General features: G+C 39.2%; 1 protein-coding gene across 2 annotated transcripts in view; it reads left to right on the forward strand.

Moving 5' to 3' along the window:
* LOC127618575 (sterile alpha motif domain-containing protein 10-like) overlaps nt 1-15,317 on the forward strand; it is a 111,101-nt gene that overhangs the window by 67,330 nt on the left and 28,454 nt on the right. For both annotated transcript variants that reach the window (XM_052091119.1, XM_052091118.1), the window contains exon 3: nt 11,584-11,752. In XM_052091119.1, the coding sequence (XP_051947079.1) occupies nt 11,584-11,752 (169 nt within the window). The remainder of the gene's footprint in view (nt 1-11,583; nt 11,753-15,317) is intronic.

A 15,317-nucleotide genomic window follows, 5' to 3' on the forward strand; every position in this document is an offset into this window, starting at 1 on the left:
CACATGCAGGAAGGCCTGCAATGAGAGCTTTACAGTAGTCCAGTCTAGTTATGACAAGGGACTGAACGAGCAGTTGTGTGGCATGTACAGAGAGGAAGGGTCTTATCTTCCTGATATTGTAGAGTGTAAATCTACATGATCTTGCAGTTTTTGAAATGTGGTCTGTGAAATTTAGCTCATCATCAATGGTTACCCCTAGATTTCTGACCGTTTTGAAAGGCGAAACTGTAGTTGGACCCAGCTGCACGGTGATGTTGTGTTCAACAGCCGGGTTGGCTGGAAAGACAAGGAGTTCGGTCTTGGCAGGGTTGAGTTGAAGGTGGTGTTCCTTCATCCAGGCTGAGATGTCTGCCAGACAGGCAGCGATTCGAGCGGTCACTGTGGTGTCGTTGGGCTGGAAAGACAAGTAGAGTTGCGTGTCATCAGCGTAGCAGTGGTAAGAGAAACCATGTGACTGGATGATGGGTCCCAGTGATGTTGTGTATATGGAGAAGAGAAGTGGCCCAAGCACTGATCCCTGAGGTACCCCAGTAACTGGTGTGGCTTGGATACTTCCCCTCTCCATGCTACCTCAAAGGACCTTTCTGTGATACCCAGTTTAGAGAGGGTGGAGAGAAGGATCTGATGGTTGACTTTGTCAAAGGCAGCAGAAAGGTCCAGCAGAATCAGAACGGATGATCTGGATTCAGCTTTCGCCTGTCTCAGCGACTCGATGACAGACAGCAGGGCAGTCTCAGTGGAGTGTCCACTTTTGAAGCCTGACTGATTGTCATCCAGATAGGCGAAGATCTGATTGAAAACTGCCCTTTCAAGTGTTTTTGCCATGACTGGGATGAGAGAGACTGGTCTGTAGTGTTCTATCTGTGTGGGTTAAGTGCAGGTTTTTTCAGCAGTGGGGTTACTCGAGCCTGCTTAAATGTAGTGGAAAAAGTGCCTGCAAGAAGGGATGTGTTAATTATGTGTGTAAGTGCCGGTAGGATGGACGGAGAGATGGCCTGGAGAAGGGCAGAGAAGTGTGTTAAATGTTATAAACAAGCTACAAGTGTCTGTGGTGCTGTTGATCTTGGTCTGGTAATATGAAGTTTTTGCAGTTTTAACGTTATTTGAAAAAGTTGCAAGCAGAAGCTGATATTTACCTAGATCAGCTGGATCTTTAGATTTCCGCCATCTCCTCTCAGCTGCCCTGAGATCAGTCAGATGTTCACGAAGGACGTCAGACAGCCAGGGGCTGGGTGGTGTAGTCCGTGCTGGTCTAGAGGAGAGAGGACAGATGTTGTCTAGACAGGTTGTTAAAGTAGAGCTAAGTGTGTCTGTGGCAGTGTTTACATCAAGCATGGAAAATACATTTATTGTGGGAAGAGAGGCAGAGACATCAGTGGAAAGGCGAGAGGGTGAGAGGGAACGGAGGTTACGGCAAAAGGAAACCAAAGGTGGGGTCGGTTTTACAATGGATGGGAGAATCATGTTGAATTGAACAAAGTAGTGATCAGAGACATGTAAAGGTGCAACAAGAATATTAGAGGTGGTAAAGTTACGTGTAAAAATGAGGTCCAGCTGGTTGCCCGACCTGTGAGTTGCTGTGGTGTGTAGTCTTTCCAAGTCAAATGAGGCCAGAAGAGTATTCAGTTCAATGGCCTGGGGTTTGTCTTGGTGTATGTTGAAATCACCAAGAACCACAAGTGGACTGCCATCCTCTGGCAAGGAGGACAGCAGAACATCCAATTCCTCAAGAAAGCTTGTCAGCTGACCTGGGGGGCGATAGATGACAACAACATGTAATTTTGTGGGTTGCATTGCAGTATTCAAAAGATGTATTGTTACATAGTGAAGCCTGTGGTGAAAAAGTCCAGTTAATAATACATTATGCATGCATTATGCACTCAGCTACGTAGTGTATGAATTTTCAAAGTGTAATATCATCCCAAATGGAACACTTTTTTACTACTCTAAAACATTCTGTGTTTAATAGCTGACATTTCAAATGCACGTGATATGTTGCCACTAGCTTTAATGTGTTAGCCAAACTTAGTTCAACACTTATATCTCAAATAATGAATTTTCACAATTGTGATTTTCACACAGTTTGCAGTGATTGTAAAGCATTCAACTCATTTATTTATAAATTGTTGTCTTCACTGAAGTTTTACTAGTTGCCACATTCTCTATTATTTAGAATTGTTTTGTCAGACCCGCGACAAAACCAGGTAACTCCGCCCCTTTCGCTACAAATGGCAAGCCGGGAGCTCTGAGTGCATCAAGTGTCCAATATTCCTCACTCTGTTTTGATGCGTGAAGAAGTGCATCATCCAGGTATTCATAGTACTCTTCTTTTTGTTGCATTTTCAGTGTTTACAAACTATTTGCACTACTATTTGCAAAAAGGCGAATAATAGTGCAGAATGCAGTTTTGGATGCACCTTTTGTTTACAAGTCTTGATTCTTATTTTTTAGAATATATTTTAACATCCACATTTTTTTAATTCAGTATCTTTCAGATTAACAATTTTTATTGATTCTCATAAATAAACACAGAAAAGCAAAACATATATACACAGAATCAATCTTAACCCCCACTATTACCCCTCCCCCTCCTATTCCCCAACCCCACCCTGGCCCCAACAACATCCCAGTTGTTGATGAATAAATAAATACAATAATTCATAAATAAAATATAAATAAATAAATAAAGAATATATTAAAAAGAATCACCCATCCATAAATTATATATACCTGCCCCATTTCTCCACAAACCCATTGAACTTCCCTATTCTACTAAATGACCGCTCCTCAAAGGCCGCCACCCTTCTGATCTCTGAGCACCACTCCTGAAAGGATCTCCAGCCCCTTAAAATGAACTGTCTAGCGATCAAGACCCAACTCTCTGTGTGTCTGTTTTCCATGTCAATTACCACCCCATCGGCGAAAACAGAGCATGTGAGAGTTGATTGGAGCGGTGATAATTCCACCTGAGCGGAGAGCGCCATTTTGAAGATTCCGCTCTGCTCGCTCAGGCTGCTCAGTACAGCTCACTCAACCCAGAATGCGTTTCGTGACATGCTGGTTTGGGAATCTGCGAAAAAAGCAATAGGCCTGAGTTTATGGAGCTCAAACATTGTTTTAGTGAAGTTGCAAACCTTATAGCCTAAAAAAATGTAAAGTATAAATCAAAGCTAATAATGAGAAAATCGAAAGGGAGTGTGGAGAGCCTGTTAAAATGAGCAAAGATTCCTTTTGGAATCGTACACGTCACATTGTCAGAGAGCATGAGGATGTGCAACATGATGTAGTGCAGCAAAAGGTGAGCTAGTAGGCTACACTTCTATTCGATAATAAATTAGGCTAATAGATAAGTAATGTATCTTGTTGTTTTGCCATCATGTCAGTGCAGCTGCCAGCTAGATGCAGGCCCGTTTCTGCAGGGTTGCGAATGTTAGAGCAACCTCAACAGATGTGTAAGCTTAATAATACTGTATATTGGCAAAGCATTTGTCCTTGAATCCTGGCAAACACACACAAAAAAACCCTGCATCAAAACCAATAAACATGTATGATCTTGCAGATCAGTGTGTCCACATTTCCAGGCGGAGCATTCTGCTTTCATTCCTCCATTGTACAATTGAGCATTTGATTAGTAAAGATTTCCACTCTCGCATAGAGAATTTCATAACGGAATTAAATTTCACTTAACCTGTTGCTTTCGATTTCTGCTTCGGGATAAAGTGCACATAACTGCTGGTCAATTTCCCAAATTCATATCCACACCTTAACGAGAAGTGAAACGTAAAAAACTGACTCTAGATTAGTGGTTGCGGAACACATCTTCCGACACAAGACATGATCGATTGACGCATATAAAGTCCAGATTCACTTTATAATGCTTTAAAAATATCAAAGAAAAACAAATGGGGCACATTGTATCTACTAATATAATAATTATTATATAAATAACAATAGACCTTTGCAGTCAGATTGCATATGATTCATACATGTAAAATTGTAGGGAATATTAATAAAGCAACAACACTGAAAAAGAGAAAAACATTCATTGCTTTTTTCTGGATAACATAATTCGCCCTTTAAATCTGAACACAAAATTAAGATGAGAAATTGCTCATTTTAATTTACAGACTGAGAGCATTAAATCAGAAACCTATTAATGTATCAAATCTATAGTATAATCATTCTGTGGAGACAACTGAAAAACAATTATGAATTACACTTTTACCTGTAGTCTTGACATTTTTAAGAATCCCAGCCCACTCTCCCTCCTCCAATTCCAGGTTTAAATCTTTCTCCCATAATCTCTTGAGTGGTCAAGGTTCCATCCCCAGACACTGAATTAACAGGGAGTAATACACTGATGCCTCCTGACCTTTTTCAAAAGCAGTAATCATCACTCTCATGGTGCTGCCGCTTTAGGGGGGTGAATGCTATTCCCAAAAATAGTTTAGAGCAAGTGGAGCAGCTGTAGATACCTAAAAAACTGTGATCTTGGGATCCCAAAATGTTGAACCAAATTACCTCAATACACTACTCTCATATAGGTCACCGAGTGTAGTAATCCCACACACAACCCACTCTGACCAGCAGAAATTGGACTTATTAATACGTAGTTTAGCGTTCAGCCATAAGCTCGAGGCAACATTTAGATAAATATCCAAATTAAATATTTTGGACACTTTTGTCCATACCGAGTGCAAATGCAAGATAACGGCGTGTAATTTAACTTCTCTGGTTAGTTTGATAGAAAGGCTTTGCAATGGCGTAATACAGGAGAAACTTCCTGTTCAATACAAAACCAGGGAGGGGCTCTTTCTGATGAACGAACGCATAATAATAAAACAAAATCTTGGGTAGGCCTTACGCACCTATGTCAATCGGCCTATGCAGTTGACTGAAATGTTATCTAGGATGCTTACCATTCCAAATGAAAGACTTTGCTATGATCTCAAATTACTTGAAATAAGAGAGAGGGACATCTACAGGGAGTGACTGTAGCAGGTATATGAATTTTGGAATACAATTCATTTTAATAACAATAACCTTCCCAATCATCGATAAATGTAAAGGAGCCCACCTGTTTATATCGCTCGAAAAACTTTTTATTAACTCTAATTTAATCAGACAAATTTGCTGGGAATAAAATACCCAAATACTAAATGCCTTGTTAGGGCCACTGGAAGGCACCCGGCTGGAAAGCAGTTACTGTGCAGTATACTGTCAGATCCAAAGCTTCGGATTTTTACCAATTAATTCTGTATCCTGAGAAATTAGAAAAGGAATGAATAATTCTGTGGAGGCCAGGCATAAATCTAGTAGGGTCAGAGATGAATAATAAAATATAATCTGCGTAAAGCAAAAGCTTATGCGCCATACATCCCGCCATCACCCCTGGAAAATCAACTTCCTTTCTTATTGCAGCTGCTAATGGTTCCAGGGCAAGACAGAACAATAGTGGGGAAAGAGGGCAACCTTGCCAGGTGCCCTATCCAGAGTAAAATAATCTGAAATTAATCCATTTGTTTGTACCACCGCTACCGGATGTCTATAAAGTACCTTAATCCATCCAATAAACGTACTCAAAACCCATACATTTCTAAAATCTTATAAAGATAATCCCATTCTACCATATCAAATGCCTTTTTGGCATCAAGTAAGATGGCAGCAACTGGAGTCTGATCATTTGCCACTGACCACATAATATTGATGAAACTCCTAATGTTATCAGAAGAGCTGCGGCCCAGAACAAACCCCACCTGATCTATATGTATGAGAGATGTCATAGCTTAATCGATTAGCCTAGATCTTTGACCATATTTTAACGTCTAACTGGATCAGGGAAATTTGTTTGGATTTTTGTCCTTTTTAAGGATCAGACTGATCTGGGCTTGTGTCATGGTTAGCGGAATCTTTCCATTCATTAATGGTTCCTAGTAAACTTCTAACAAAAGTGGAGCCAGTTCTGTAGCATAAGATCAGCGGCAAAGCCATCTGGCCCTGGAGCCTTGCCTGTAGGCAGGGCTTTAATTAACTTGTCAAGCTCCTCCAAAGTTATCTTAGAATCAAGATATTTTTTTTTGCTCAGTCATCAATTTAGGGAGTTCTACAAGTTCCACAAAGTTTCTAATATCTGTAGATGAAGACGGGGAACTATAATGATCAATATTGAGCTATTTAAAAGCATTATTAATATCAATGGCTGAGGTAAATATTTCACCACCAGCAGATTTCACTGAGCGAATAGTAGAAATGCCTTGACATTTGTGCTTTTTTCAGTTGCTTAAATACATAATAATGGCTAATGTCTGATAACACTGTATTCAGCACAAACTGGGCTACAATAATATGTGAGCAACATGTGTGTACATGTTTGTATTTTTAGAAAATAACGTTTATGCATGGTTTTTAAAAAAAACAAAAATGTTAAGTCATTGAAATAAGGCCATATAACACATACTAAACATTTGTCCACAAGACTTTTGAGAACTTGATCTTGTAGCCTAGAGTTTTTGCTACAAAATGCTGTGAAAACCATCCTGATCACTCATTCATACAAAACTATTTAGTCATTTAACTTTTGTAACACATTTTTAGTCATATGCGAGGAGGCGTGAACTATCATGAATATTGTAATTCATGTAATTCACACCTGAGGAGACAAAGAGCCCTCCCCTGGGCCTATCAATGAGGAATGTGACTGAAAGAGAATGAATGTGAGGAGACTTAATGATCAAAATCAAGTTTTAAGTTAAAATAATTAATCTGACTATACATTTTCTTTACATAAAGACTTTACTTAATTTAGACCTACACTGCCATTTAAAATAAGTCTCTTCTGCTCGCTTCTTTACAATTTAAAAGAACATTTTCTTTTTGAATATATTGTAAAATGCCATTTGTGATCAAAGCTGAATTTTCAGCATCATTACTGCAGTCTTCAGTGTCACATGATCCTTCAGAAATCATTATAAGATGCTTCTTTTCTAATATGGGCATATTTACATCATATTTGGCACATTTACACATTTACAAGCTTCGTTGATGATAATGAGGCAGCATAAACACTAGTTAAAATATAATCTAAACATTCATATTATTTTTATATAATGTTACATGTCATATTTATATCATACAGCATACAATTTAAATGCCTGCTTTAGCCAAAACAGCATTTAAATGTAACTAAAACTTGCCTATTAGGACATATTTCAAATTTCAATACTCTGAATCATGGCTGGCAAGTCTGGAAACAGTCCCACTAGTAAAATATGTACATGTTTATATAAAATAGCATGTCAACTAACATTGCTCCACAATGACTTACTCATCCGAAATTATATACTTGGCTGGATCAAGTCTCTCTTCAAAATGCAAACGTCCATTGGAGTACCGCTCTTCTTCTGAGGAAAATGTGGACTCTTCCTAATCTGTGTATCATGCCATCTTCCAAAAGTGCAGAAAAGTGAACAAACTTGATATTTTTAAGGCACAGTCAGGGTCGTTTACCATTTGCATTGATCGCCTCAGCACATTACCGAATGAATAGCACCCTCTGCCTGTGGGTGTGATCACATTAGGGATAATTAGCTGAGCCAGGAGAAATTGTACATTGCTTAGTTTCATACAGATTACATCGCAGGAGAATATTTGTTTTCAATTTTAATTGTTTTATTTAAAAGTAGACATTTTAAGCTTTCTTTAGACATATGTTTCATGTTTTTGTGATAAGTATTCACAGAATTTCAGTTAATATTTGTGACGTGTTTCAGAAATATGTGTGCACCTTTTTATTTTCTTTATTTTACAAAAGCACAAGGTTTTGTTGTTATTGTGAGTGTATACAAATAAAAGTAAACCCTTTATAGTCTCTAATGATGTCTTACACTTATCTGTATGCCCCAAAATGATGAGTATTTTGTATTGTTTCCGCTGTAATGACTAAAAAACCCAACAGGAAGTGCCGTTGATGTCATGGATTTTTTGATGTATGAGGCCTACTGTATGATCCGACCCCTAAGAACCGCCTTAAGAACCTTCTCCATATGTGGCAACACGTCTAAACTTACCAGGGTGTGATCTGAGACTAAGATGTTTCCAACTGAGCAATCAACACCTCATGAAATGAGGGACTTAGATATAAAAAATCTATTCTAGAAAAGATCTTATGGACTGATGAAAAAAATGTATAGTCCCTACCAGATGGTTTCAAAAGTTGCCAAATATCTGAAAGACCAAGATTTTTACACATTCTATAAAGCATCAGTGTTGCCCTAGGCGGCTTACACACTTTTGCTTCACTATGATCAAGGACTGAATCCATCAATAAATTAAAGTCCCCTCCCAGTATTATATCATGAGGGGTGCCAGCGGCTTTCAACATCCCTTCAAGATCTATAAAAAGCCCTGATCATCAGCGTTTGGTACGTAAATATTAGCCAAAATCAACCTTGGCCCCTGAATTTCTGCTAAAACAATAATGACTCTTCCTAATTTATCAACAAAATGTATTCAGACTCATCTCACAAAATGGCAGGCCAGACTGTTGTGCCCCTCTCCCCACAGATTCAGTCCTCTGTGTATTATTAATGACTGTCTGTTTCAGGCTGGACAGAATCAGGTCTCACGGGTTCAAGGGTGGATGTTTATTGCCCACAGGCTGGTTTGGAAGAGATAGAGAGTGATGGATGGCTGGGAAAAAGGGCGAGAGGGATGGAGGAGAGGTTGATAGTTATGGCGAGGGAAGCAAGCACCTCTCACCAGATCCTGTTTGTTCTCTGTCTCATATCTTACACCTCATTTTAATTTCCCATCTGAAATATGACTCCCATTACTTATAAAGCAATATAAACCACAGCTAAAATAACTTTATTTTTGTCTCTCGTTTATATTCCGTCCTTTGAATCCCTGCCTTGTTCTTCTCATGTTTTGTCACTTGCTCTGTTCCTAAATCCAGTAAACTGCCTACAAAGGCAGCATTTTAAACTCCTGAGACCACTCTGTGAATTCTGTGTGCATTTTTTATTTATAGCAAGTAGCACCAAACAAGAAATGTATGTCCTCATATGTGGACAGTGGGACTAAGTTGTGAAATATTTTTTTTAAATAAAATACCAAGCTATAGAAAATTATTTTCTAATTATTTTCATCCTAGCTAAAAATAGTTCAGCTTTCGGATTAATAAATTTATTCTCAATGTGAAAATTTTTAGTAAATAAATAGGAATGTATTTACTAATGTTAATGAATAGCACCTTATTGTACATTGTTAACAAACAAAAATATAACAACATTTAGATTAAAATGAAGTGAAATGTCCCATAGATTTGTTACTGTGAAAAGTTATTTAAAATAACTTACATGTTTATGGAACGTCTGTCAGAAAACCGCTCCACAGCACTCATCCGAGTACTTCATGTTTATCAGTGTGCCAAAGTATGAAAAATTAACAAAATATTTAAAGCAGCAAATCAAATGAAACTAGACATGCTTCTCTTTACAACCAAAGAGGTTTCAGTGAAGAAATTTGAAGATGTTTCTTACCAGAGGCACTTTTGTTGGTGCTGCGCCCATAGAAGCAGTTCACGGATATCAACGCCATGGTGTTTGGTCACGTGACTCTGTGCATCAGAAGTTTAACCCTTAGAGTGTCCTGAACAGTATACAGTGGGTTTATATGAATTTAAATTATGTGTTGCATATTGTCACGATGTGGGAACTCAGGAGAAGGCAGACAGAAGGTGGGATCCAAACGCGGCTTTATTGCAACAATAAATAAACACAAGCTCTGGAACAAATCAAAAGTCCACGATGGGAAAAGTGAATTCCAAAACACAACGTTACACACAGGTAAACACAAGTTGACGAACATCCATGAAGGGGAAAGGGAACCTCGGACGAACACGACATCAACATCAGCGGGCAAGAACAGCAAACATGAAACGATCCATTCACAAACAAACAACGACCGACAGAGACTGAACAAACAGACAGGGTTAAATACATGAACAAGGGAAAAAGGGGCCAATGAACAAACAGAACTCAAACAAGGTAACAAGGTGATGAACAGAAACCAATGGCAAATTAACGAGGGCAGGTGAAAACAATGAACGGAGAACACGAACGCTAACAAGAAAACTATGGAAGCACAAGGGTGACAAAAGTGAAGAAAAAAACGCGCTCAACAAGCCACGTTATAAGATGTACGGACCGTCTCAGACACGGAGGCAACTGAGATTCGTCCTCCGCCACCAGGATTGAGGCGAGTCATTAGAGCGCATTGGGAATTGGGCATTTCAAATTGGGGAGGAAAATAGTAAAAAAAAATAGAAAAAATTCAAAATTAATTGATTTTAAATAATATTTTGTGACTTGAATGAAACCAGTACATTTAGACGAACATATATACTTAACGTAGGTTCAGCATAAATAAAATGAAATATTTTCCCTAATATTTGTGTGTGTGCTATGTATTTTTGAAGCTTATTAGTGTATCGTGACATTAGCTTAGCAACATATTAACATCAAACTTTGTTGAAATCAGTTGTGTGTCATGTCCCCATGCAGAGATTTTTGTGTTGCTTCCGGAGATGCTGCCTGTGCCAAGCTTTCCAGATTGGTCATTTATGAGGTTTCATAAAGGTTGGAATGCTGCCTTAGAAGGTAGCTGCCTTTGTAAACAGTAGGTACCTAGGCAGCTCACTATAGGTTTTGGAACAGAGCTTGTATTCAGCACTGTATCTCTCTATTTGCCTACAGTAAGCTTCTCCCTCAGGTGTACTCTTGTATGTTGAGCCATCTACATTAATCCCATTTTATGATAGCTTTCACTCACTCGCTCACTCTTTTTGAAACATAAAACAAACAGAGCATAAAATACAATGAGTTTCATGTCAGACAGAATCACTGTCTCTCTTTCTGTCTGGTACCAAGCTGAGAGTCTGTCTCTTTCTCTCTGTTTCTTTGGTGAAAATGATTCTCCGTCAACATGAGTTGATTAATGGCGGTCAGATGCTGTAAATGTGATCTGCAGCTGTTCACCATGTATACTCCATCTGATACAAGCTAAGAGCAGCCCCAGGAGGTGTTATAGCTGAGATAATTTACTTGCGTAGTTTACATAAACTAGTGCTGCATTTCATCATGTTCTCTCGTTAGCGTAATATACCCTAGTAAAAGATTTTAATTGCTGTTCCTCCTTCGAAAATATTTGCAACAGAGAGCCATTAAAGTGTGTTATCAGGAATCTTTTTGCTCATTGTGGCAGTCAGAACAATATGTGCGTGTAATTAGAAGAGCATTGTTTACACCGCAGCATGCAGTGCTTGTTTTATTGTTTTAATTAGCAATGTTTGAAGACAGACCCTGAAGACAGAAATGCAAAAGTTATTCCCCATTCTATAATTCCTTTCCCTGCCTACAAATCTATCTGTGTTCTACTTTGATTTCAATTGTTTTTTGAGGAAGGGAAGTTTTGCGGTGAATGATCTTTGCTACATTTACAAAAAAGTTATTTTCATATATTTACATAATTGTTATACTGGTTTCAGTGGAGATGGTGATGAAAAATGTCTCCCTGTCTCCACAGATCCAGTCAGGTGAGGCCTTCACTGTGTACCACACCAGCCCAACGCTCTCCAGTTTATGCAAACCCGTGGTGCTGTGGACACAGCAGGATGTGTGCAAGTGGCTGAAGAAACACTGCCCACACAACTACTTGACCTACGTGGAGGCCTTCTCTCACCACGCCATCACAGGTACAAAACAACTCTAATGTAACAGTGTAAGGATGGGCAAGGATGAGGCGGAAACCTGCTGAACAGTCAACGCAAAGTTTAATCAGAAACTCAACATAAAACTAACATAAATATAAGGACGCACATGCAACGTAGCGGCGTGCGTCTCTCTCGCTCTGTCTCTCTCTCTTTCTCTCTCTGGCAACTCCGGCTCCCCTTTATCTCACTCTCCCAATGATTCAGTGCCTGTCGTGCAACATTATGGCTCGGCCACGCCCTCCTCCTTGTCACATTCTTCCCCCACCTGATTCAGGCTTGGGTGCCACCGGTCTGACTAACTAGCTCCCCACCTCTGGAGGGGAGACGCTGCCTTTCCGGCCATTCTGTCTGCTGGTGGTCCACCCCGCCTCCTGTGAACCTGGGGGAGGCGTGTGGAGAGGGAAAGGCCGAGCGGAGACACAAGAGAGCCAGAGGAGAGACAAGAACTTGCTCGCCGGCTTCCGGACACGCTGTCGCCTGGTCCTCAACCACTCCTCTGGCGGATGCCAGCTCGCTCCTCCCCCAGCGGACGGCAGCAAGTCCTCTGGCCCCTGGCTCCTTTCCTTCTTCGGCTGATGGCAGCGGTTCCTCCAGCACTTGCAGCCGGCATCGACCCCTCCGTCCCCAGGCAAACGGCCGCGGCTGCTCCCCTTGTGGACAACAGTGGCGAGGACTCCACGACGGCGCATCCCTCCTCCCTCCCAGGTTTCGGCACCACAGTAACAGTATAAGGATGGGCAAGGAGGCGGGAACGAGAGAGACACACGCCACACTGTTATTATGACATACAATGCAAAAATTGTAACCTAAAATTGGTGAACTGTAACATCAGTTAACCTAGTTTAGGTTAACACCAACAAAAATAATTTGAATTGTTAGATGAAGAAGAAATAGCTCCTTAAGGCTCCTTACAGTATTTATGACATGACTGATGAAGCTGCCAAATGTTTCGCTTTTATCGGAATCATCCCTTATTTGAGAAACCTAGCACCCAGAACCAGCCTGCAAGACCAGGAATTGCGCCTTGCATATTGCAAAATTTTTAGCCGTGTTAACTCTTTTACCTGATTTACATAATCCCTTTAGTGAATAGTGCTAAAACAACAAGGACAGCATGATATTAGTGGTGAAATTCCTTCTTAGTAAAGTCAAAGCAAATCTTTTATGAAGCTGCCTGAAAAAGTTCTAAAGAACCATAGATCCTCATGTCCTTACTCTGATCTCTCTGAGGAATAGTTTTGGCAGGCCACATCCTCTAATACATTCTCAGCCAACTTCCAGAACTGTGTGCACTGAATTCTCTCCCTAATGGAACATTATATATCATAATGTTGTGCCATTCCTCATGTCATTGCAATTTCTGCAGGGTCTCACCATCTAGGGGTCACCAAAACAGAGTTTCCAAGTAATAAAGTCATTTCTAATGCTGCCATTCATTTGTTTCTGGAGATTTGATCAGTGTTGAAAAGGGAACATTGAATAAATGGAAATACCAAAGGTGTAAATTGAAAGCTGTTGTTTGTAACATTTGTGATGTCTAAGCAGTGACTGGTGACAGCTAATCAACCACAGTGGCAAGAAATCCCATTTAAAAACTTTTATCTGAAATGCGTCAAATGACATGAGTTCTTTCGGTTTTATAACTTATTATAACTTATTTTTAATTGTTATTGTTGGGCAGAGCAAAATCAAATAACTTCACAAACAGTACATACAACTCACAAACAAAGGATAACGTACAGTATCATACAGATTCATTCATATTTTTAAACTAACAAGAATTATTTAAAAAGGAACATACAAAGAACATAAATGAAACATGAACAAAACACAGTTAGGGAGATGAAAATTACACTTAATATTATTTGTTTTTACAACATAAAAGAATGAGAGTAGTATATTCAGTCAGTTTTTCCCAATATTATATATTTAACTTTTAATATTAATTATTATAAATATATGATCGAGTCTGTAATAGTGGTCATTTCCGAAATGTCAAAAGATCAAGAAGAAATTTGCAATCAAATGAAACAACATTCCAGTGAGCATAATGATTGTCTACTTCTTTATTTTAATCTAAGTGAAATCATTGTGTTTAGTGTGACATTCATTCTTTTCTCTCAATTCATGACCATAAATGAACATATGACATAATAGATTGGATAACTTAGTCCTTACACTTAAAGGAATAGTTACCCCAGCAATGAAAATTCTCTCATCATTTACTTAAACTCATACTCAAATGAAGATTTTTAGAAGAATATCTCAGCTCTGTAGGTCCATACAATGCAAGTGAATAGTGATCAAGCCTTTGTAGCTAAAAAAAACACATGAAGGCAGCATAAAAGTAACCAGTAAGACTCCAGTGGTTTAATCCATGTCTTCAGAAGCAATATGATAGGTTTGGGTGAGAAAAAAAAATCTATATTTAAGTCCTTTATTCTATAAATCTCGACCTTCGACCAGTACGTGGTGATATACACGAAGAATACGAATCACCAAAAAAACAAAAGAAGATGAATTTGAAAGTAAAAGAGGAGATTTATGGTAAAAAAGGACTTAAATATTGATCTATTTCTTATCCACTCTTAAAGATATAGATTTAACTATACCTTTAGGTTTGCTGTCATATGTTGCATAGAGATTGAGCACCCCGCACACTGAACATTTTTAATCTAATCTAAAATGTGGTAAAATTTTAATTAACTGGTTTGATTCATGACAAAAATATTTAACATTACTGAATCAACCTGAATACTGTACAGAAGATTACACCAACAAAACGAATTCTACCGTAATTTCCGGACTATAAGCCGCAACTTTTTTCCCACGCTTTGAACCTCGCGGCTTATACAATAACACGGCTAATATATGGATTTTTCCCGCTTTCAAATTTTATAAAAAAAAAAATATAAAAATTCTGTGACGTGCTCATTTTTTTTGGCGGCGTGAAGCTTTCATTAGACCAATGAAATTGCCGAACGGGTTAAGGTCAAAACAACTTTTTTGTTTACTGTTTAGATTAAATCGAAGGCTCAAACTTCCCATCATTCTGATTACGGTAGTCATTTTGTCACCCTCACCATGGCAAAGACATGGAGAAACGCATATGATGCAGCTTTCAAGTTGAAGGCGATTGATCTGGCTGTTGGAAAAGTAAATAGAGCTGCTGCACGGGAGCTTGGTCTTAATGAGTCGATGATAAGACGCTGGAAACAGCAGCGTGAGGAATTGACTCAGTGCAAAAGACAACTAAATCTGAGGCTATTCAGCTCCGACACCGAAGGAGATGACTTCAGTGGTTTCAGTGCACAGGACGAGGAAGATAGTGACCAATGACTTTCTTGGTAGGCTGCTGTTTACTGCAAATGTTTTATTACAAGCCCTGTGTGGCAGCGGGGGCGTGGTCAAGCGCCTGTCCGGGAGAGAAAAGCTGTAAGGGCGCTTACACCTGCGCTAAATTATATCTAACACCGGTGTCTAATTTCAAGTGCCCTGCTTCTCGTGTCCTTCTTGGGAAAACTGTCACACGGGCACCAGTGTGACA

The sequence above is a fragment of the Xyrauchen texanus genome, chromosome 25 (assembly GCF_025860055.1).
Source record: "Xyrauchen texanus isolate HMW12.3.18 chromosome 25, RBS_HiC_50CHRs, whole genome shotgun sequence".
In the NCBI taxonomy this organism is placed as follows: Eukaryota; Metazoa; Chordata; class Actinopteri; order Cypriniformes; family Catostomidae; genus Xyrauchen; species Xyrauchen texanus.